The sequence below is a fragment of the Manduca sexta genome, chromosome 25 (genome assembly GCF_014839805.1).
Source record: "Manduca sexta isolate Smith_Timp_Sample1 chromosome 25, JHU_Msex_v1.0, whole genome shotgun sequence".
Taxonomy (NCBI): domain Eukaryota; kingdom Metazoa; phylum Arthropoda; class Insecta; order Lepidoptera; family Sphingidae; genus Manduca; species Manduca sexta.
The window spans coordinates 2,706,209-2,732,063 of NC_051139.1; the positions used below are offsets into that span (position 1 = coordinate 2,706,209).

Genomic DNA, 25,855 nt, shown 5'->3' on the forward strand with positions numbered 1-25,855 from the left:
GAAAAGACGTTTGTGTTGACGTTAACTAATTCGTTTTTTTGTTTTCTTGCGTAAAATAGATATCAAAGAGATACCTTATAATTGAAGACAGCATTGTCTTGTAAAATGTTTATTTAGAGAAATCTCGGTACCTGTTAGAGATGACAGTTGAATAATAGTATCATCGGATTACAAAAATATCTATTACAGGGTTGTGTGAACGATATTCCTTTGTCTATTAATTCAAAGGAATAAAGAAAATATTGTACATTGTTGCGCGTTTTGGCGGGATCATGAATTTTATTTTATTTTGTGCGTTGAAGTAGTGCTATATATTATAATATTTGTTAGATTAATAAAACTTCTGCAATTATTATGTAAACCAGTTTGAATTATATGCATTATAGTTTTCAAATAGAAATAAATACACATAATTTATTGTTACCTTCACTGTTTAGCACGATCAATGGAAACTAAATTTCCATTGTACGTCCTCTATTACCCAAAACTTTAATCACTCTCACATTTTTCTTTATTTATAAGTTTGGAATATTTTAACCGACTTCAAAAAAGGAGGAAGTTCTCAATTCGATTGTATGTTTTTTTTGTGTGTTTGTTACGCGACTACTCCGCCATTTGTGGATCGATTTCCAAAATTCTTTTTTTGTTGTAGGTGGTTGGTACGAGTGATAGAAGATGTGCAAGGCGGGGAACTGCGCACGCGGCAGGGATACGTGCCGGCGCGCGTGTTGCAAGAGAAGCACAGCCTCGAAAGAGACCAGACCTCTCAGGCAGCTAGGAGGCAGTAAGTACTTCATGCATTTTTTCCAATGACGAGTTTATTTGTAGAGGGGAGTTGTGGTCAGATTTTCTCTGCCCAAATAGGCGCGATCGGGTCGGTACCGTTTTTTCCAAACAAACGAACCCACCTTTATTATGGTCATCTGATGGTGTATTTAACACCTTTAAATACTTACAGGGGCTACTGCTAAGACAATCTTTAAAAACGGTCAAGAGAATTATTAACCGCGCAAATCCATAAGCCCAGTTGTTACTTCATATACTACAGCTTTGTGCGACAATGGTGCTAACATCATATATTATGTAGATAAACCTGTTTTCAAGTATTCAATATGTCTTCGGTAGTCCATACCCAACATAATGAGAATTGTAATGTCGCGAACGCCTTGTACAAAAAAATGTTATTTATTATCTGTTTAATATTTACACATTCTTTTCTAATAGCTCCATTCAAAATATCGGTGGCGCTTCAAGTCATTAGAATTGGATGAAAAAAATGACAGTGATCCACCATTTGGCATCAAATGTAGTTTGGCAAAGGATCTTCTAGTTGACTCACGGATAATGGCATTTAAACATAACAACTCAATGGTTTAGCAGTTGAATTAAGACGCATCATTTGTGGTTTCCTTACGACTATCTTCATCACTGTTTTATTGTCTTACTTGTTATCAATAAAATTAATCATAGTTACCTTTCTGTTGTCTTCAATATATATTTAGAGGTCTTCAAATTTAAATAGGACAAGGTGGATATGACAGAAGGCAATTATTTTTTGCAATAAGTGTAGGTGTTCCAACAGAATCGCAGACCTTTTAATCTTGATGTACCAATAATTTTTAATAAATAAAATGTCTTAGAATGTGCGTGGTGCATATATTTTTGACCGTCTTTAGGTATCTCCTTTTACTTGCTCAACCTTAGAAGATTTTTATTAGATCGCCACCGCAGCGCTGATTTATAAATTCAAGTAATGACTAGACACCGGAGATAACCGAGAAAGTACCGTCTGTGAAACGTTTCAAGTGTTTACATTGAATTTATTGGACTTGGGTAGCTCACCAGGGAATTCCCTTAGCCATTAAGCCATAGGAATTCTAAAGAGGTTTGTAATGAATCCAATATATTTGACATAAGGATCGAAAAATAATTTTAATAGCGTAAGCAAACGAACAAGTAGAGCATTTGAGAGTAAAATACCATTATTCCATAAACACCGACAATTGTAAAGTTACCGTATGTATTGCCGACCTCGGAATAAAAAGGAAAATAGTTATTTTCAAGTTACCTTGCTGTATATAAACTCCTTATAAATTTTATTAAATCTTGCCTTTACTTACTCTGCATTAGATATTATTTTATTTACGACTTGATAGTTATGTCTAGTTTGTGAACTGCATTTCGCTGCATATCTAACACCGCCGTCGGCACTGCCCTATTCAGGTAATTATAAATAAATATAATACGTAATAATAATTGTACTCTTTTTAAATTCCATATTGAAGGTGATGTTCCTTTCTTTTTGTAAAAGACACAAACTTTTAACTCGGTTCGGCTATTCAAAAAGACGCATTGTTTTTAGCTTAGCGACGATATTCTCTTATCTTGTAATTTGTGTGAAATTTCCATTATAATAAAAGTATGTAAATACTAAAATGACTCGCACAGTGTATAATCGCACCCTATAGTCTTAAATCGAAGCCGAAGCAAATCGATTTCCTGACAGAACCTAATTAACACAAACGCCTGTAAATAAGAAATAATACTTAGCAAAATTGTGGCCAGGTTCTTAGGAACTTTAGAACCTACGCATGTACTATAACATCTAATTATAAACATGCATGTAATGAGAAGTAACAGCCGAAGAAAAAAGTAAAAGCCGAAGCAAATCGATTTCCTGACAGAACCTAATTAACACAAACGCCTGTAAATAAGAAATAATACTTAGCAAAATTGTGGCCAGGTTCTTAGGAACTTTTAGAACCTACGCATGTACCATAACATCTAATTATAAACATGCATGTAATGAGAAGTAACAGCCGAAGAAAAAAGTAAAAGCCGAAGCAAATCGATTTCCTGACGGAACCTAATTAACACAAACGCCTGTAAATAAGAAATAATACTTAGCAAAATTGTGGCCAGGTTCTTAGGAACTTTTAGAACCTACGCATGTACCATAACATCTAATTATAAACATGCATGTAATGAGAAGTAACAGCCGAAGAAAAAAGTAAAAGCCGAAGCAAATCGATTTCCTGACAGAACCTAATTAACACAAACGCCTGTAAATAAGAAATAATACTTAGCAAAATTGTAGCCAGGTTCTTAGGAACTTTTAGAACCTGCGCATGTACCATAACATCTAATTATAAACATGCATGTAATGAGAAGTAACCACGAGTGGATGCAAATTGCCACGGTGCTTAACGAGGTAATAAACTCTTTACGTGTGTATAATTTTAAATGCAACAGAAATATTTCTGTCTGAATTAAATTATTGAAAATATTTGCACTGATATTCATTCTGGTGGTAGGACATAATTAATATCCGCCCGGATAGCGACTACCGTACACAAGGTGTTTAAAACCCGTCATAGTGTTCCACGTAAGTGTGTCGCGTCCCGGATCAGCTGTGTATATCCGGTTCTCACAGGCCGGCATAATTGTGTCGATTGTCGAGGGGTAATCGTAACGGGAAAAACCTAGTATTAAATAAAATCTGAATATTAATAGTTGCAGAGCTATGTTATCCTTAGATTTAGACTGGGGGCACCGCCTATGTTTAGTATGCTCCTCGAACTATAGTGATTAAAGCAAATCCATAATACACTTCTGTATCTGGATAAATTTTTAGAATCGCAGAACACTTACTTTTTAGAATTGGTACATTATTGACAAAGTTTAGCTTCTACAAACAAATTCGTGTATTACCTAACTGTAATGTTTAATATCTTTGTATATTACACTCCTCAATGCCTTCTTCGAGTAAACAAAAGCTTACATTGTAATTTCCTATAAAATATTCGTGATAATGAACCCTTCATCAGCAGACGCGGTGCCAAGACCAAGAGTAATCCAGGTCGACCGTAAACCGCTCACCACAGTCTTCACATTTAGCTTTACATTTCTTCCTGTTATGACATCTGGAGTCCTGTATTTTTGTTTAACAAAATATAAATAAATATGTTTACTCTCATACATTGGAGTGGAGAGGTTGTAAATATTATTGTTATGGCGATGAGTTTGGTTAGAGGGGATTATTTGTGTGGACTGGTCCTTTCCTTTCGAATCAAACTTATAGTTTATGATGTTCACTACTTCGGTTGTGTAATTTCAACCAGTAATCACTTTAATTAGTATTTGATCGCTGAACTACAAATCTATTGTTTTAAGAAAGAAAGGACCAAACAGTGATCGTTAGTTAAAATCAGTGTTCTTGTTTTAATTATCTGTCTCTAATACGCAGTATTTTGATATAAACTGACATTTTTAAATGATGATCGCTTGCAGTTTACATCTGAACCTTCCCTGCAATCTGAATAGATACAAATTATACTACAGTATATTCCAGAATAATTATGTGATAATTACGTGTAATTTGTATCCAAAGTTGGCACCAATCCGCCAACTATAATGTTAAATAATATTTTGTTTTATATGCACGGCAAACTGACCCCACTACACCTGATGATAAGTGGAGTGGGGTGCAATAGAATGTCGACTGACGAGACATGATTACCCGTCGTCAGTCGACACAATTATGCCGGCCTGTTGGAACCCCGGTTCCACATATACTACAGCTATTCATATGTGGTAGAATTTTAGACATATTCTATCCATTAGTGTGAGAAAGTAGGAAATATTGATGCAAAAAGCCTCGTAAAACCCAACGAGAATGTGAGTGATGAATATATTTTGTGTGCGTGTTTGGTATTATGAACAAAATGTGTGTATACTGATACGGTGTGGGTGTGGTAGTGTATGTTAAGATGTTGTAGTGTATTTGTAGGAGCACTCGAACCAGGAACCGGTGCAGTACAGCGATACATAGCAAGGGAATGTTTTATATTTTGAAGAAAATTGTTTTGTAAAATTATGATTATTGTTCCATGGGTATACATAGGCTGATTCTGGAATGCGACACGCTTACGTGGGCGACTATGGCGGGTTTAAACACCTAGTGTACGATGGTCGCTATCTATATATAAAATATATCCTACCACCAGCACTTAGTCGAAATTACCTTAATAAAGGCAAAGTTAATCAAACTAGTCCACAACACAACAAACAAACAGTAATTTGTCATAACCTATATTTATAATAATTGATTATTATTGAGTGTGTACCAGACGCTGAAATATGTTCCTAATAATAAATAAGAAGTAATTTGTCGCATAGTCAACGTTGCCAAGTATGATGACATGCAGTAAGGGATAGCTCTTTACTAGTTATGCACGCGACTTTACATTGTAAAACTAAATATTGGAAATGACAAGTCAAATGTAGGGGCTGATGGTAAACCTTACAACTGCCAATCAACAGAAACAAACTCTTCACCACTACGAATCATAAATTTATAGCGGCAACGAGAAATCCACCAACATAACCTCAGTCGCACGCACAAGGCACAAATATCAACGTCAACGTCACAGATATATGTAAATGTTAAAAATAATAGCACAATGCGTAAAACTCTTCCTCTCCCCCTATCCCATAAACCCCCTCTCCCATCCCTAAAGGAGCGCCATGGTTGCTAAGCCGGAGAGCTCTTGTATACCATTAGCAGGGTACCTCCGGTGATAACCATGGCGTGACAAAAATGTACTGTAAAAACAACGCGGTGGTCTACTCAGATGGCTTCTCGCATAAGAGACCTACTTATGGCTCTATATCTTGATAAATGTGTAAAAGCATTAATAAAATTTTGGTTCTATAATAAGATGATATGCTGAAAAAAACAAATTTATCATTATCGGATCTTAAACAAATAGTTAATTTGATACGAATTCAGTCCTAAAGCAAACTCCCCGATATATCGCGTGTGTCAAAGCTATGTTCGTGTTCCTGGATATTTATCTTAATATAAAAGACTATTCTTAATTCTATTAATAGTTACAGAAAACTATATTACCTACTCTTATAAAACAAAGAAAAATAATTGCATACTAAGTAAACTACCACCTCTGTTAAGTCCTCCTATTTCATCAACAAAATCTTTCTGAGTTTAAACTTTTATCATAATAATATCGTATACGGTGTGAGATGAACTGCGTCTATGTCGTTAATAATTACAATTATATTTAACTAGATAATAAATTAAGAACTAGCGCCCAAGGCATGATTCCAGTCCTTATAAATGCAACCAAACATGCTTTGCTATTGGTCAATAATGTGCTATAATTTCTTACATTACGGATGGGATATGTATGAAAGTATGGCAGCAGCACTAATCGTAATACTTTTACTTATGCATTTGATACGGAAAGTTACTAAGCTGGAGACTTTAATAACCCATAAACACTGGCAACGTACCCACCATATCTCCATAAATTTGGGTGTTTATGGGCGACGTTGCAAGTATCTACCTCCTTACCTCTCCTTTCATAAAAATGTGTTTATAAATTTGCACAAACAACTTTACAGTCCTATGCATAAATCAATAAAACAGCTTATTACACGGTCCCGGAATCCAAAGCCACATCGTAAACAACCGTTCCAGGTGTCCATCCGCCAATGGAACAAACCGTGACGTACTCTGCTCAAAATATCACCCAGCTCCAAATGGATCCGCATCTCACATGTCCAATTTATCATGCCGATGCCCAATTACTCTCACGGTTGTCTCATTACCAAAGACCTCGGCCAAAACGGTTTGTATTTCTCAGGATATCCATCAATTGCCCGGTTGTCTACCTTGGCTGTTGGCAATTGTTCTACAGAAATATAATTCCAATAGTAATTTAGTTTCGCTTGGCAGACCTGGAATTGTGAATGAAATACATAGTACATTTATATCTTATGTTATAGCATTAATAAAATATGAGAATGATATTATTACGTTTCTAAAATGATGTTGTAAGTATATCGCGCAAAATGAAATTTTGTAATTATAGATGCTGTATTTTTAGTAGTCTGAATTCGATTATTTTTTCTTTGAAAAACAGTAGAATTTATTCCTTTTCGCTCTAAATAACATGAGGATACTCATAGAATTCCTCAAGATTTATTTTTTTTGATAAATTGTTTTATCCTTCATGGCAAAACGCCGTAATATCTTTAAAACAAGGTTGTCTTATGTCATATCTGCTATTAATCTCTTGCAAATCAATAACCTTCCATTCTTAATCAAACTACTTGGTTTGATCCGATCATTTGGTCTGATCATATCATTCAACGAGTTTGTAACAAAGTCTAGCTACTTACCTTGCTTTACGTTAACCACGACTTCTTTGCAAGCTGTACTTATTGCGTTAAATTTGAATGTAGTCTGGTTAATTTCTTCAATGTTTGGACAAATTAATATCATTGTGGAAAGACTTACCGAGGGCATGCATTTGTCTTCATTACCTGTTGTTTCTTTTGGCGGGAGAAAACTAACCCTGCCGACCTACAGTTCAAGTGACCTTGTGTTTCTAGTAATATTTAGTAATATAACGATTCATTCACACTCGCCCACTCGTCCACCTTTTATGTGTATCATTTGAATGCCCTCACACTGAGTCATCTATGTGAAGCATTCGTCTAATTTATTATAATGTTTATCATTCCGTGCCACTCGTCATCACGTGGCGGTGCAAAATGTTTTGCTGTTTTGATGATGGAAATATTGACGATGATTTTATTGGTTTTGTATGATGAGTGGGTTTAGGTTAGGTTAAAAGATTTTGTAGTCTTTGAAATAAATACTTGCAAGAATTATTTTGATTCCGGACTAATATAGTGATTTAATGGGATATTAATTATTTGGTACAACTCCAACAACAAATTGATGTGACAAAACATAATTTGCTATTGCTAAATTATAGGGTGAGATAATTTGACAATTTTGTAATTTGTTGATGGTTATATTTACAAAAATTACCTAATCATTAATCTATTTAATTTCTCGTGCACTATTTAAAATTTGGTTCCATATCAAGGCTCCACCAACTTCTTTAATTTAAAAATATTTATTTAAAATTCTTGTTTATTGTTGTGTAGTTGGTTATATGTGTTAATCTAAAATGACATATTTTCGTAAAGCATTTGGAATTAAAGTCAGTATATGTACACTCGGATCCATCTCTTAATTTCTTAAAGAACGTTGCACAGGAATTTCATATTTACAGCATACATTTATTACCTACAGGGCGGTGGTTCGCGAACTGGTGGAAACTGAAGAGGAATTCGGACGAGACATGCTGCAAGTGGTGTCGCGGTACATGAAGCCGATAGACAAGGCCACCACGCCCAAGCCGGTGTTCGACAACAGGGAGCTGCTGTTCTCCAACTTCAGACAGATATGCGAGTTCCATAATACGTAAGTTTAGTTCTACATTGTTGCACTTGGCATGTGTGTAGCCGTTAGCCCACGTGTGCTGACAAATTACATTATGTCAAGCATACACTAAACGCCTGTAAATAATTTGCAGCATCTTAATGATTATAATTATTATATTTAGCACCCTGCAGAAATCCTTTTTAGATTAAAAATTCCTTTCCAACGGTGTGTTATTTTCATAAACCAAAGCATTTTCTTCATAGTGATAAGGTAATTGCTTTCGCATGCTGAAGATATGCTTTGACACAGAAAAATAAATTACAGCTAGTGCTGGTAATACATAAATGAGTCTAATCCGTAGCTGGATTCTTAAGGCTTCACTATTTACAGGCTTTTTGTAAAAAATCCGAACACGAAGCATCAAAAGGAAATGTTTGTCCTGAGACAGTGTCAAAACTACGTATCAGACAGACGTAATTGAAATAATTGTCATATACCATTATTGTTCAAATCAAAATACCTTTCAACGTTTGACATTTCCAGTGTGCTGCTGGAGGGCATAAAATACTACGCGGGGGAGCCGAAGATGCTCGGACGAGCTCTGCTGCGGATGGAGAGAGAGTTCGACAAACACGTGGCGTACTGCCGCGACGAACCACGCGCACAACATCTCCTCGCCACCAATCCGGTGGTGCAGAAATATTTCCAGGTGAGGTATATTTGGACTCATTTATTTTGGATAACTTTCGTTGACATGTGAGTTTATGAAAAACTACAAGAAACTCTGTTTTAGATTTCATCGTTACTTATACTAGCGACATCTCTACATCAAATACAACACTAAAAGTAACTTTAGGACGGTAGCGTAAAATTAAATGAAACATAACTAGCGCCATCTATGATGGCTTTGCAGAACTGTTTATGAAATACTCCAGAAGCTAATTTATTAAATTACAACAGATGTCACTACTAACATTATTAAACGTTATGTTCAAAATATAATGTTACAAGACCTTACTTATTTATTAGTTGTGATTCAAAATTGATTCACGCATGTTGCTCAATGTTTATTTTCGGCTATATCAAGTCTTTTAAATAAATATATAGGAATATGTTGGTTAAGAACACAAAGCCGCTGATGTTTCGGGCGCCGCGCTCGTCCGGGCACTTGGCCAGAATCTATAATAGTTTGCATGCCGCACAGTGCCGTATGATCGCTGTCAATTCAGCCCGTCATATCGGGGGCAATTGCCTGAATGTTCGAATATAAACATTTTATTCGATATATTGAATTTGGCTCAGGTTTTAGAGAAAATTATGATTTACCGCGCACGTGCCCGTGTAAATAGTCCGATATTATCTTAAATTAACGGGTCAGCTTACTCAGTACCTGTCATAAATAAGTCCGCGATGCTCTTCTCACCTGGCGATAATTGGGCAAGGCGGATGCTCTATTTTTCGATAACTTATAAATAAAACAGTCTGTAAGTTTGATAAAAATATTCTTTACATTTGCTTACTTTCACGATCCCTAAATATAAACAGCTGGTCTTAAGTGTTTAGCTGTCGATCTATCTTCGCATCTATTCTTACCAATTTCCGGATCGTTGAACGCTTGGTTCACGAATTGTTTCTGGACGATAAGTGGGAGAATACCGGTATTTTGTACTGGATAGGATCGCAACTTCTGTTGACGTGATACAAATATCCGTCAGAGCACCATTCCTCAAGTTCCGAAATCAACCAGTGCACGTCCTAATGGACGTGGCCTGACTTGATAGTCAGGCCATCATTCTAGCGTCCGTCGAAGGATGCGACTTTTATTGTTGACATAACATCACACCCATGTTGTCACAGAAAAATAAATTTTATAAACAACTTTGCACTCATAGATAGATAGCTATTGCAAGTGATGGGATTCACGGTTAGATAATCCACATTCCACATACCCAAAGGGTTATGTTGTTTCAAGCAACATTTGCCAAGTCTGACGAATTTATGATTTGATTTATATTTTATGAAAGGGTAAAAATTACTAATGGTAATTTGCTGATGGTAGGATATATTTTATATGGTATTATATATAGATCGCCATAGCGCTCACATAAATGTGCCACGTTCCGAGATCAGCCTGTGTATATCCGGGTCCACCAGGCTGGCATAATTGGGTTGACTGTTGAGGGATAATCATCACTCCTCAGTCGATATTCTACTGGACCCCACTTCACTTATCATCAGAAACAGAGGGGCAACTTTGCCGTCTCCGCATATTAAAAAGAAACATGAAAATTATATAATACTGGGCTCATAAAAAATCCATTAGGACCAGACCACATGCAAAATACGTACGATGGGCACATTTTCCACTATTTACCCAGTCTTGTGGAGGCATGCCAACTGATCAGCTTGGTTTTTGTACATGCTGCGTTCGCTTTGACTCCCCAAGTATGCCAAATGGACAAATGCAAAAATAAACCACTTTTGTGGTGAGATTGATAACAGTAAATCTTCATTCATAACACAGTACATATGGTAGTTATCCCCGTCAAGTTTTTACGTAACATTTGTCGGTATTTTTGCCAAAAATAATTTTCGTAATTTTGCCCGGGGCATATCATAAATTCATAATTTTATTTATTGGTTATATAATTGATGCTTTACTTTTTGCAGACGATGTACAGACAAATATAATATCTTTTTTGGAATGAAATTCATTTATTTTCTACTGGTATCTTAACAAGTTATTAATTCATTAGCGTAAGTGGTAGTCATGCGCTATCTGTCTCTTGTTCTTCGGCCTTCATCACTTACCAATGTATGGTAATAATTACTTGCTGTACGAAGTAGAATCCTAGAGCTACCCGTCTATTTTGTTCCGCAGCCCTCATTACTTTCCAATTTATGGTAAACATGTTCGCCAACATCGTGAAAAAGCTGGTTCGATCAGATAATTGGTATTACTGTCTCATAGAGTATTGACGTAAATTCGCTCGCTCGTAGCGCTAGGATGAATAAAATTTCCGAAGGTTTAACCACTCCCTCTACTATTCAATCTGCATGACTCTTTTCTTAAAACTGGAATCCATATTTTTTCCGGAATACGGATGATCTGCATGGTCCTTTCTTGCTTTATATAATAAAATCTTCATATATAAAGTATTAAATATTCCTGATATGTTTACCACAGAATGCATTGTCATGTTGGAACCTTCATACATCGTCATTGCCATTATGCAGGAATATTCGCCTTACAATCATCATTGACTCAATTCCAGAAATAAGTATACAATAATACACCAGGGGAGCGCCTACACATCTCGCTTCCTAACTCTATTAAAACTAATTCGTCATATTTTGGAATTTTCATTACTTGGTGTAAGATTAGCAGAACTTCGAGTTTGATGTAGAGAGTTATTTCGTGTAGTCGTACTTACGTCAGAATTATAAGCAGTTGTGAATTAGAATAAATAAATGTTTTAATAAATGCCTAACGGTATACGTAATTTTGTTTGGATTTCAAATTATTTGCCAAAATAAGTGACAAAACGGTGTGTTCCAGTAATAAAATTCTTTGGTAAGTGTGTTTACAGATGTTTGTAGATTGCTACGTCATTCCTGTCAGTCTAGATTGATGGAATACAAATATTAATTTATACTTCATGAACGTGGCGGTGCAACTCTCAGTACACGTTGGGAAATCACGTTTTATGATAGTAAAAGGAAACTGTCAATCAGAAAGACTTTTGCCCTTATTTTTTAACTTTTAATGACTTTCAGTCACATCTTTTAAGGTTATTGAGCTGGTACGCTTGAATTATTGACTCTAGTATCTATTAATGTTTTACTAATATAGTTTTCTAGTTTTGTAAACTACCAAAATAATATTTTAAATCCACTTCCTCATATCTTGAGAACCTTTAGGTAAATATGATAATATTTTCATGTGGAACTTACTTAAAGTTTCTGATGAATAAACGTGTAGATTCAATTCATAATTATTCATATTCATGTAAGTAGGCAGTGACACGTTGGAATTATAGGTGTCTGGGTATTTAAATAAAAAAAAATAGTGTGTCGAAAATCTCTTGGACCTTTGGAGATTAGCACGAGCCATATTGCAGCTTATAGTTGAAGTAATTTATTGGTCTAGATTTACCATAATATTTATACTGTTTATTCTTAAATACTGCTGCAACCATGAAAAAAAAATCTTCCTTTCTTTTACTCTACCTGAAGTTAGCCAGTTGGCACGTCCTCTACGCCTCCTCCCACACATTACTCTGCAAACAATAGTTGTGACGTCGCTCGTGACTAGCTTCAGACCATCTGTTAAAATATATTGTTTTACCTACTACATTGCCTTTAGGTAACAATGGAGATGGAAGCTTTTACTTTTACGTTAGCTTTTACATTAAGCAGGGTTCCTGTGAGAAGGAAATGGTCTAGAAAGAATAGAACTTGGAGGTTTCGTTTACCCAAAAAAGGTTTTATCTTCCAATAAACACACACAACAGTTTCAATAAATGCCCTTTACTGAAAAATTATAATTCAATTTAACTGTTACTGTTGGCTCGGTTCCTTCTGCTACATTATCTGGTAGTGAAACTGCTTGTATACACTTTAATGCTGCAAGTCTACTCTGGCATTGAAATCTCAGAATCCTCATTAGCTCGATCTGGCGCCTATAGATCTCTTTGATTCTACTGATAAATTTTAGCTTTTGTAGCAAAATTGTTTTTAAATTCTATAGCTGTGAAGTGAATAGTATCACAATTCTCTCCCGCAAAGGACACTCTGGACGGTCTTCAACATATTTTTACGGCCGACAACAATCCGAAGGACGCTGAAGGTTTGTTTTTTGACCTTGGCTACCCGACCCTGAACAGTTCCGATAGACTAGCACGTCACAGAAGAAATGTATCCATTAAAAATTGTTCGGCAACGTTCTAAGTATAGCGTCAGTTGAACGATGCGAGGAGATCAGCAGTCGCTTCTCAGCCGCGGTCGCGACAGGCAAGCTCCAGCATCGACCTCCGACCACTCGCACGAGTGAAGTGAAGTGATTGTGTTTCTTTGTGATATCGTGACATCAGGTACGAGCCACGGACACTCCATGTAAAATTAGCAACGGCGCTTTGGGTGTGTGGTTCCCAGGCCAATTTCAATGTTACTGGTGTTATGTTACGTACATCGTCTGGTTTATTTCTGTTTTTGCGTGGGTGGTTCTGGTACGGAGTTTTTCGTTCACTGCGCGCCCGGCAGCGGCGCGGACGTGCCGCTCAGCTCATGGATGACCTTGACCTATATCATATGCTTTTTGTATAGAAATATCTTTCCTATCTCTATGTTGTTATTGTCCAATATAGCCTGTCAAAAGATATCATTTTTGTTGTACAGAATGATGTAATTTTTTGAAATATATTTTGCACAGTAATTGTAAACACCTAGGTGGTTGCTCATGAAAGTTCAAACAATGACTGTTTTGTTTATAAATATGTGAATATGATTGTTATAGCATAATTTGATAACACTTAAAACTCGATAGCACTGTGTCTAGACATAACAAATGTCCAAAATCCCATGTTTTAGCTGTTCAAATCATCAACTATAGATACAAAATTTCGTAAATAGAATTAAAAACGTAACAAAGTCATGATGTCACACAGATGTTTCTAGTTGCTGACGAAAACTAAAAATCAAAAACATCATTGGAGATCACACAACAGTTTTATGTTGGACGTTGTTAACAACATACATCTACATGATGTTTATTACAACAGACCGAAATTCATGTAACGCATGCCAGGAATTAGCTAGACTGTTCACCGTACTCTCATATATCTTAAATCTGGTTTAACGGTCGATTATTGAGGCGGGAACACATTCCATAGGGCTACATTTTTGCGACGTCTGTTGTATGTTGTTTGCCAATTATCTCTGTTGTCACAGCATGGTAAAAGAGCCCTCATAGCTGTAAACGAACCTTTATTTTGATATTTTACTTACGAATGGCGTTCTTATTGTCAAGTAATTTTCATGTTATTTTTTTTTTAATATTTTTGCTAAAGTTATCAATATTGTTTACACTGAACGTAACATATGTCATTACTTTGAAAAATATTATGTATCGACTGTGGGCGTAATAGAATTACTTTTAGGTACGAGTCTCTGTCCGCCACTTTCAATAATAAATCCCAATCGCTTTTTTCGAGGTATCTCTAAAAGTGGCCAATCAGGACTGAGGATTTTTTTACATGCTAACAAATGAGTTCGTTTGATTGGTTCATTCTCGATATCGGATTAAAGATTCGGATTGGGATCGTTTATCGAAAGCGGCTGTTAATCTACACACTTTACTACATGTTATTAAGTTTATGTCAAATTCAAATTGCGCGGGTGTTTGAATATGCTTAAAATCCCTGTAGGCAAGAGACATTATCGCAGATTTTTCCAACAGGGACTATATTTTATGTATTTTCTTTCTCGACAGGGGGTAGAAGTACACCCCTTTCCCGGCGCCCATGTATTTAACTAAAGTATTACAAACATTAAGTAAAACCCTGTGTTAAAACCAGAATTTCGTTTTACCGTAAATAGTGGATAGACAAGATCAAGAAATCACTTCGGAATATGTATCTCTATTGGGACAAGGAGACTAAATATTTTTCAACTTTGTCATCCTGACGTATCGCTTTGTGTGTTAGTCTCTTATTGAATTTTCATCTGTCTAGCGTATGTGAGAATAATTTAGTCACCAACTTCGTATTATTTCAAGTGCTCAATATTATGTTTATGTAATAAAAAATTTCATTTGAGTCCTTATACAATCTTAATAGCTATTTCATCTGAATTATCGTCAAGTTATATTTAACGCTAGACTAAGGTCTTTCATAACACAATAAAGAACCTTATTGTGTAATACAGCCAAAACATACGATTAATATTAAATACTAGAAATGAATTAATATGGTGCATAGGTATCTAATTTTAGTTAAGCAAATTACATTACTTCAAGGTTTGTAGATACTATCCTATACAACCACGATATAAGTGAGAAGTCAATTTTAAATTTAACGTCAGCATTTTTGTATTTCTCGATAGTAACGTTGAGTTATTGCTTCCTTTGCAACTGTTGGAAATTGAAAAAACGTCTCGATATAAATTCAAATTTTCAGTACGCTAGTCTAATTTCAGGAATTACATCTTTCTTGTCATGTGATAAATAACTCAATATTATCTATTTTCTATGATTTCAATAATTGCAATAGAAAACATTGTATTATTACAATACTGGTGATATTTATTTATATTTTGCCTCTTAATTCACAATAAAACCCTATTTAAAGATAGAAGAACGCAAAAGTCTCGTGTGTGAAACTTACCTACAATTTATTTTATTCATAATAAAACTTTGGGTTAAAAAAACTGGTATTTACCAAAACCTTTTCCAATGATATAAAAGTCTATGCCTGGTTTTTCTGTATACATATATCATCTAATTAGTAAAACAATCTACCATAGGTAGAATAGCATGTTTTGATGGGTTATAAAGATTGTAAATAATTATAGTCGCTGTAAATAATGGTAAGAAATCGATTATATTTCTTGCACATGTAACGTATTTGCTTGCATCGTAAATAGCAATGTTATTGCTCCCTCGCACCACTCCTACATTCGATAGTGGCATCTCTTTCGGACTCTTTAACCGGCAATTCAAAATATTTTGAATTAACCAAACAAACATCCTCCGTTCCGTTTCACGTCAGCACAGCACAGCGCTAACTCAATGTGTCAAGGTGAAACTAAATTTATTTGCAGATGTTTTAACGATATTTCGCGAGTTTTAGCAGGGTGGCATCTATAAATTATTATTTATTACAAATTAGAAATATACGTATTGCTTTTACCATTCATTTTTAAAATTCATAAAATTAAATAATGCATCAAGTAGGTATATCAGTATGATAATTATACGTTAAAATCAAATATTCTCTTTGGTCTTGCATCCATGATTACTCATGGATGTCATTTCTTTATCACTTATTTACCTATTTTATTATTTGCTGTAGTATATTTGTTTACTTTAATACAATCCATCCATGTAAACATGCATCAGTGTAAACGCATCTTATTTTTTTTCAGTACAGGAACGTCTATTATGATTTTAACATACGCAGATTTTAATTACTATATCTCAGACAGCAGGAAAACAGCAGAGAGTCAGAGACATTCGTCAGAATAATAATGGCTTTTGTTATTTATAATAATATTTAATTACTAATAATATTTTGATAAATAATATCAGTCCTGTATTATATACTGCCCAACTGCTGGGCACAGCCTTCTCTACTAATAAGAGGGATTAGGCCTTAGTCTACCACGGGGCTTAGTGCACTTTGGCAGACTTCATATATCCTTAAAATTCTTATACAAAACTTCTTACGTATACAAGTTTCCTAACGATGTTTCTTTTACCGTTAAAGCAAGCGATAATTCACAAAGAATACACACATAACTTTAGAAAAGTCAGAGGTGCGTGCTCTTGAGTTTTGAATCTGCGGACAGTCGATTCGGCAATTCTCGGTAGTCCGTTCCCCTACCAACTAGGCTATCGTAGCGGCGATTTAATTATTGGTCTGCAACGAATTGAGTTATTTTTCTCATTGAGAAGTAGTGCCCAAATCGTTTAAAATCTACAATAATTAAATACCTAGCCTCATATATTATATGAAATGATAAGTAATTTATATTATCTCAACTAGTTAAGCATTAAAGAATATTATCACAACAGTGGCTTCCGGTCAGCATGTGTTACGAGAATCTAGACGCGGAATCGCATTTGCGTGGAGATGACGTCAAAAATTCGTTCACCTTTACGTATGTCGGTAGAGAGCAGATTACATAATATTTCTTTCATTATTTATTAAACTAAAATGAAACAGGTATCTATCAAAGTTAGATATTATTGTAGTAACCAAGACTAATATTTCTTGAAACGACTTTGATTTTTTTTGTTTGAACTACGCGAGACGTATTCTTTTCCATTTATATATGGGGATGGTAACATTTAAATTAGTTTACCATCTACTCGTATATGTATAGAACAGTATATCTTTGTCTTGAAGCTGACGCTTTCAAAATCTTGGACTAAATTATTTTAAACTGAATTTATAAATATATAATTAATTTGATTGCAATGAGCTTTTATGTTAGCATTCTAGTATGTTGAATTTAGTACCAATTAGTATTTGTAGTAAACATAGAGATCACGTTTTTATCCCCGAATGGGATACATTGAAGGAAGTCCAAGCAAGACACCCACTTTTCGTCTAATTTCCATCCTAAGATATGATAGGGAGCAAGCCTAACGCCATATCAGACACAAATTGCAGACACCGGATTTATCAGCCAATGATAGTATCCGCATTAGTATTCAGAGCAGAAATATCCACTATCACTGCCCGACCCGGGATTCGAATCCGGAACCTTAGAACAGTGACGTAGCACATAATACAACTACGTCTAAGAGGCAGTTGATAAAAAAAAAAAATATAGGTACCTATACTAGCTTTTGTTTGTAACTTTAAAACTGCTTATTCGTGGTGTAAAAGCCTAAAATTCTTAGAAATAATGCAAGTGAAAGTTTTTTCAGAATTGGAATATGTATTTTCAGTACTTTGGCGCTTAGCGCATTCAAACAAGTATCAACTTATGAATTATTATTCTATTGATTAACGAATTAATTCTAAAAACCATCAATCTTTTGGAATAATTAAATAGTAATAAATTTGTATATTATATATTTTGTAATATTGCCATACAAATTTACTACATAGTAATAGTAATTGGAAGACATAGTAACAAAGTAACGTACTGTAACACGGTGAGGCAACTCGACAGTACATTTTGATAGTGTGCCAGTACAATACAATTATTAACTTGTAAATTAGTTTGAGCACGTTGTGTATTAATTCAAACATAAAATCGGTCGTTGTCATCTGAAGATAGTAAATCCGTTTTATTGGCCCCCAATAAAATTCACTATTAAGCTTCGACATAGCAGTATGGAAAAAAATATTTAAAAAACTTTTAAATAGTTTTATTTTTATTAATGCCAAGTGAGAGATCTGTTTTTATTTTCTTAAGTACTTTTATAATAATAATATGCAAGCTATTGATTATATTTGAAAGATTTCACGGTTCATTCTTGTGACGAGTGTTTAAATCAGACTAGCATACTTTACTTATATACAAACTGCGCTGTATATAAATTATTTAACAATGATTCAAAATACTTTTATATTCTAATTTCCGTCGTTAAATCTGTCATCGAATGAAACAAGTTTAAAGAAAATTAACCACTCAATTAAAACAATTTTAAAGCATATACACAAGATGCAATTAAGTGCGAAAGCTTTTCTACGCCCGAACGTCCACGTAGCGCGTAGTAGTAGTTGACTATAAGCCGCGTAGCACTATTGTAGCGCAGTGGCCCCAGCGTAGCGCGCAAGAGAGGCGATCAAAGGTACAATAAGATTACGGCAAAAGCGGGCACGTAGTATTTGCCGCACATGGCAATTATTACGAGGATTGGAAAAAGCGTAGTCTGGCTTTGTATTTACAAATCGTTATCTGAAAAAAAACTTTTTAAGAACAAGGTCTCTAAATAGAGTCAAACCAGCAGAATTCAACTCTAGTTGGGGCTCGCTGAAGAATGATATTGATTCGTGAGCACTTCCGTACCAATTCGGTACAAATACTTAGTTCAACTGTTTGCTTATGTATTTAAGGTGGGTTTTTTAATCGTCCGATAAAAGTAATCCTTTAGATACATTTTTGTTCTTCTTTTAAAAATGGCTCCAACGTTTTATTGGTGATTTTGCATACGAAGTTGTTAATTAGTAATAATACACAAAATTATGTAGATGTATAATAGTTTTGTATTTGCTCAGCTATTTTTGTGGCTAACTGTATCTTATAAATTGTATTTTACAGTTACAAATAAATAAATAAAAAGCGGCGATAGCTTAGTTGGGTGGAAACGGACTGCCGAGACGAATGTCCCCAGATTCAATACAGCAATTTTCTAAAGTTATAGTGTATATTCTTAAGAATCATTGCTTACTTTAACGGTGAACGAAAACCTCACAAAAAACCTGCATACCTAAGAAGTTTTCTATAAAAAATTTGAGGGTATAGGAAGTCTACCAATCCGCAATATAACAGCGTGGTAGACTAAGACCTAATAACCTCAGTAGTAGAGGAGGCCCATACTAAGCAGCGTGACAATATATTATACAGGTCTGATATTATTATATATAGTTACATACATTAGTGTAGTTTCTAAAATTCTGCAGCCGCGATCCGTCTCGCTCTGTTTACATTTGCAACGTATTGGCGCACATTCGGTCCAATGACGTCACGCGCTTTAATAATTACATACGTGTTTTATGTTTATTATGATAGGCATTTTAAATATTCAGTGCTCTATATTTATTACGTAAACCCGCAACCTCGATGACTGTCTAATTATGTCAGAATATTTAAATATTCGCTTATTTTTTATAAATCTACTACCCATTACATGATTTTAAGAAATACAAATTTGTTTAATAATTTTAAAGAATTTGACTGATTTTTGCAAGTTAAAATCAGTGTAAAAATGTGAAAATGTGCGGTGGTGCGTCTAAAATAATTATTATATGTTATTAACTCTACTATTTTGTTATTAAGAAGTTAACGATGACGCCTTGGTCTATCACGGTTCGTTAAACTTTCATACACAAAATTTTCGTTTTGAAAATGTATAGAAAACTTTTTTTATTGAAATATGTTTTTTTAAATCTTAGATACGAACTATAATAAATAAAGTCTTAAGATAATTAAGATTAAACACGAGATTCCTCGGCAGTCTGTGGACTATCTCTGTGTATTTTCTGCGCGGTTCATGTTATTACAAAATTTCCTCGCATTTTCACAATTATTTTATTCTTGTTCAGTTCATTCGCGTGAATAAATTTGATCACAGATATTTTGATTTTAACGATTATAGTCCAGAAGGTTGTTGGCCTCTGTCAAGGCTATCAAACATATATATAGAACATGTTAGAATATTTTTAACATCATTTCTGTCTCTCAAACCGTCTGTACAATTGTTTTCTACACATCACTTATAGCTGATACGATGCAGTATGGGCCTATAATAAACTGTCCCACTGATAAGTATGTCTCTAACTACTCTGAAAGGGCCGTGTTCTTTCTCTAAGATGATTTATAACACTATTACAGTAAGGTAAAAGACTAAAAAATTACAAATTATATAAATAACTCAGATATGCAAGTTTACTCATGATATTTTTTTTAAGTCAGAGGCATGTAAATTCTAAAATTTCTATAAGATATTTCGTCTGGATTCTTATTGGTCAGGTTGCAGTGGTCGTTTCCACTCACGCTAAGCTTTCGCTGCCACGTAAATACGGCATGCATTACGTAAATTGCTGAAATGCTAACAGAAAAATGTTTACGTATCTTAATTCCTCGAGGTTGTAGATATGAGTTTGAAGAAATAGTCTATTTTTTGCAACGATTCTAAGAACCAATATATGAATTATGGCAAAACCAGACATAAATAAATGGAAACATCGAAAATATTTACAGCGTATCAGAAATTACTGCATTGTTGCCTGTTTTCTTTATAGCTGAAGTTGTATTTGCATAAATTATTGGTACCATAACTGTAGGAGTATTTTTTATTTTTGGTGTCAGCCTCACATAGGATGTATATAAATGGTTTTTCGTTTTCCCAACATTTTACACATTAAATAAATACTACTAATACTAAGGAGAAAAATAAAGTACAAAAAACTACGGATATCCGAAACCTTATTTTATTTCTATGTCTACATTCACGTAAACATAAGAAATCATTATTCACCCAATATTTGTGATACAGATGTCAACTAGGAAGTGCTTTCAAACGCACTATGTATTATATCAGGTATTTATTTCGAACTATCCGTCTTAAAACAAACGTTTGCGGATCACGTACCTATGTCCTTTAAATTCAAAAAACATTATTAGAAAGTTTCTTATTGCTGTGAAACAATAACGAGGAAATTGAAATTTGCTAATAGAAAGTTGCTGAACGAACTGTCGGATTAATAGTAGGGATAGCGAACGGGGCAACTGCCAAACACCTCGAGCTTACAAGGCGCACAAAGAAGAAACATGACCCTCCTTCGATAATTTCGTAAATGGGTCTGCCTAGCACCTCGCGTTAGATAAAGCCGCTACTTAGTATCGGCAGTGTTTTTCGACAGCAAAATGATAGCAGGGACGTCTGAATATAGGATCAGAAGTAGTTTCATTTTGTGGTTAGGTTAGAATACTTAAAAATGATGTTTTATTTGTTTGCAGGACTTGGCAGACAAACTCGGAGACGACAAAGGTATAACCGAACATCTGAAACTACCGATACAGAGGATCAACGACTACCAACTTCTACTTAAAGTAAGATTTTATTAAACTGCTATAATAGAGAATTATTATACGAATCATGTTTAAAACAATAACTAATGATTTCTTTTTTTTTACAACACAATACAATTTTATAATTTCTATTGTCACGGCTATATTGAGAATGAGTAAAATATTTTAATAACTAGTGAATACAATTTATTTTCAATCTGCATGGAAAATCTAATAAAAAAACGAACTATAATTAGTACCTCACCAAAATGAGTTTCTAAAGCATTCAACTTTGCTTCCGTATAGTTAAGACATAAGGTTCTTATATCTAAATTATAAATAAACCCATGCTTTCTTTTCACTAGGAACTAGTTAAATACTCAAAACGCCTCGGCGAAGATTGTACCGACCTTCAAAAAGCCCTAGAACTCTTCCTCGGAGTTCCGAACCGTGCTACCGACAACAAGTTCCTCGCTAGCATCGAAGGGTACCGCGGGAACATCTACAAGCTAGGCCGGCTACTCACCCACGACTGGTTCACAGTCACAGACGCGGAGGGCAAGTCCAGCGAGAGATATCTCTTCTTGTTCAAAGCAAGGATCTTGGTCTGCAAAGTCAAGAGAGTGTCTGAAGACCGCTCTGTTTTTGTATTGAAGGATATTATCAGGGTAAGTTTTAACTTCAGTATTTGTTGATACAGTAGGTTTTTTGCAGTTTCGTTAAGCTCTAAGACTTTTTTCGTAATTAAAATCCCTTTGTGCGCTGGTCAGGATTAAAACAAATTCTTATTATGAAATATTATTAACAACCGTTCCGTGTTCACCTCTAACAAACATCCACATATCAAAACATCTTCACAAACCTCCCTAACATTCATGTTCATTAATTACTAATCGCGTCGTATTACAGTCCTCAAACTGCTTTATGTCTCGTGTTGACGCCTCATAACGGTTACTCAAACTGCCCATAAATTTGCCAAATTGCTCATTAATATACCATAATGAAAATGAACACAGTTAAAGTCGTTATAAAGTACAGACCCAACTAGTCAATCATTGTACTAAAACGTTAACGGTTATGATCTTAATAGCAACTATAACTCATTAATGCGTTGCTGTGCAACCTTTACGTAGCATTTAAAGGGCGTATACTTAATTACAATGAACTCACGAAAAACGAACGTTATTTGTGTCTGTTCTTGTAAATACTCATTTATATCAGTAATTACAAGAACGTACGTCAAGAGATGTGGTGTTCTTAAAGAATTTCTCAATGAGGCATCGTCACAATGAATCAAATTCTAAACTAAGGTTTTAGTTCTAAGCTATTAATTCAGGAAGACGCGCCTTACTACTTTCAATAATCGCTACGATAGATAGCGTCAGTGAAAGTGCTTGGAACACTCCCTTTACCCCGCGACACTCCGCAACACCCCCGTTAAAAAAGTGGTGAAGTATGTCTTCGTGGATGAAATGACCTATACTTATAACACGGAATAAAACATCCAGAAAATTCCATCCATTCGTACAAAGTAATATGGTTTATTTCAGTTTCTAGTCTTTTACATCATCGACGCGACGATTTGCCTGCATAACAACAGCCTACATTATTCTAAAAATTCCTTCCCATTCATCAACAGCAAGCGCCACGACCAATTCGATTTCAGTATCTAACTCCACAAATAGAGCCATTTGAAAAACCATCCATTTAGCTACTTGGACCCATTCCAAACGTGTCTCAATTTACCGAATACGACATTTGACATTGTGAATGCACATTGATCTTGATGTCAATAGTAAAGATATCAACAATGTTCCCAATCTATTGAATTCTTTTCTTATTTGAGATGTCATGTTAAGTAACAGAACTTTATTTAGCATTCCAAACAATAGTACAACTTACCACAAACTATGTGCCTTTTACGATATTTTTAATTGAGGAAAGATATTTGACTGCATTCAATTTGATTTACCAAATAGTTTAGTATATATTTTGTTCTATATTTAAAAATAAACCAGACAAGAGAGGAGGAAACACTAATCATTTGTATCGTGAATTTATTGCAGCTCCCAGACGTCGAAGTTAACGACCTCCCCAGTGAACCACTGAAGTTCGAGCTTCACCAAAATAGTTCATTGGTCACTCTCGCTGCGCACAAAGAGCACGTTAAAACAGCTTGGCTATCTGAAATCAGACAATACGCCAGTGATCTTGGTAAGTTTTATGGCATTTCATTATTATTAAGCTTGTTTTAAGATTGCGCAATTTAATTTACTTGAATAGTGTAGATGAATATATGTATTATATTTGACTTACAGTTGCTCTAGCAGAACACGCAGCAGATGATCTTCAGGTTCTATCACCACCAGAAGTAATTGAAGTCCAAGAGGAAAAAAAGAAAAAGAGGGAGTATACAGAGGAAACACAAGTTGAAGTAGGACAGGAGATCAAACGGACACGAGTTGATGAAATAGAAGTTACACAAGTCGCGACTAGAGAGGAATCTTTACAACAATTAAAAGCTAAAAGAAAAGCGTCTCTTGAAGGTGCAATAGCTAAAAAGATTTCAAAATCTGAAGTCGTTGAAGTTTCGTCAATTAGTGAAGTTCATGAAAGTGTTAGTACCGAAGTAAGAAGCAACGTCACATCTGATTTAGAAACTAAATCGTCTGTGACTGTAGGATCTTACGTTGCCGAGACAGGATCTGTTACATCACAGTCGGAAAGTCAGCAAACTGTTAAAGCGGCTACAACATCTGAAGTAACAGTAGAACAACAGTCTGTACAATTATCTCAACAAACGTCAGTAGAAGTAAAGGAGTCAGTTCAGGTTTCAACTGCAGAAAGTATCGCAGAAGCTAAGCAAGAATCATCCGTAGAATATAAAAGTCAGGAATCAGTAGGAGGTGTATCTGTCACTGAACAGAAAACCGAGGAAAGCACCCAAAAGTCAGAAGTTGCTGTTGAACAAACAAAACTACTGCACAAAGTTCGCAAGAGATAACATCTACAGAACAAAAATCTGAAGAGCTTATTAAAGAGACCACAAGACAGAAATCACGGGTCGAAGAAAACACCCAACAAAATCTTCAGCAAACTTCGACTGTTGAACAACAATCAGAACAGTCATCTCAGGCCGTCACAACATCGTCAGAAAGTCAACAAGTAACAGCTATTGAACAAACATCGGAAGTTATATCACAAAGTGCTACAGCGTCTACGGAAAGTCAACAAGTAGTACCTGTTGAAGGACAACCGCAAACTCCTGTTCAAGAGACAGAAGTTAAACTAAAATCTGAAGTAGTAACCAATCCTGGAACCCAAGACGAAAAATTAACATCCACAGAACTCGTCGCTCAACAAGTTGTAAAAACAACAACCGCTGAGGCAATCGCGGAAAGTGTTCAGAGACAACAATCAACACAAGAAAAAACTGAACAAATTAAAACATCAGTTGAAACTACACAAGCCAGTGCAGTAGAAACGACTACAGTTACTCAAGAAACAGTTGAATTAACATCAACTGTTCCTGACCAAACTGTTCATCAGAAAAACGAAGCAGTTAAAGTAGCAGAGAGTGTTGTTACAGAAAAAGTAGTAAGTTCCACTGGAGAAGCAGTCACAGCAGAGGTTCAATCAAACGATCAAACTGTAACCACTGAGGTAACTGGTGACGACGAGATGTCGAGGTATAGCCGCAGTTCGCGGGCAACCGGAGGTTAGTACACACACTATTAATAGGTATAAAAAATATATTAATTTTCATACGAGTTCATAGTGAAGTCACTTTTTTCTATAATTTTTAGAATACTCCAGCAGCAGTCGAAAACTATCTAGTGGTGGTCGCTACGAATCATCATCAACATATGATAGCACTGGATTGAGTTCTTATTCGCGACGCGAAAGGTCGCGTCTAGAAAGTTCTAGATATGAAGCTGGTGCATCTATTGAAGGCGGCGCATCTTCGCGCTGAGTCTAAGTATTCTAGCTCTTCTAAAATCGAGGGAGGATCTAAATATGGAATAGAGTCAAGCTATGAGAGCAGTAAGGTCGAAGGCTCTAAATATGGCTTAGAATACGATACTGGAAGTAAACGCGACAGTATCACCTCCAAGTATGGAAGAGAAA

General features: G+C 35.1%; 1 protein-coding gene across 1 annotated transcript in view; it reads left to right on the top strand.

Moving 5' to 3' along the window:
* Positions 1-25,275, top strand: part of LOC119190594 — a 95,222-nt gene extending 69,947 nt beyond the window's left edge. Inside the window, exons 4-10 of the mRNA XM_037442842.1 lie at positions 653-784; positions 8,129-8,299; positions 8,804-8,969; positions 21,677-21,769; positions 22,093-22,395; positions 23,794-23,941; positions 24,046-25,275. Of these exons, the coding sequence (XP_037298739.1) occupies positions 653-784; positions 8,129-8,299; positions 8,804-8,969; positions 21,677-21,769; positions 22,093-22,395; positions 23,794-23,941; positions 24,046-24,731 (1,699 nt within the window). The 3' untranslated portion in view covers positions 24,732-25,275. The remainder of the gene's footprint in view (positions 1-652; positions 785-8,128; positions 8,300-8,803; positions 8,970-21,676; positions 21,770-22,092; positions 22,396-23,793; positions 23,942-24,045) is intronic.
* Positions 25,276-25,855: the final 580 nt, after the last annotated feature.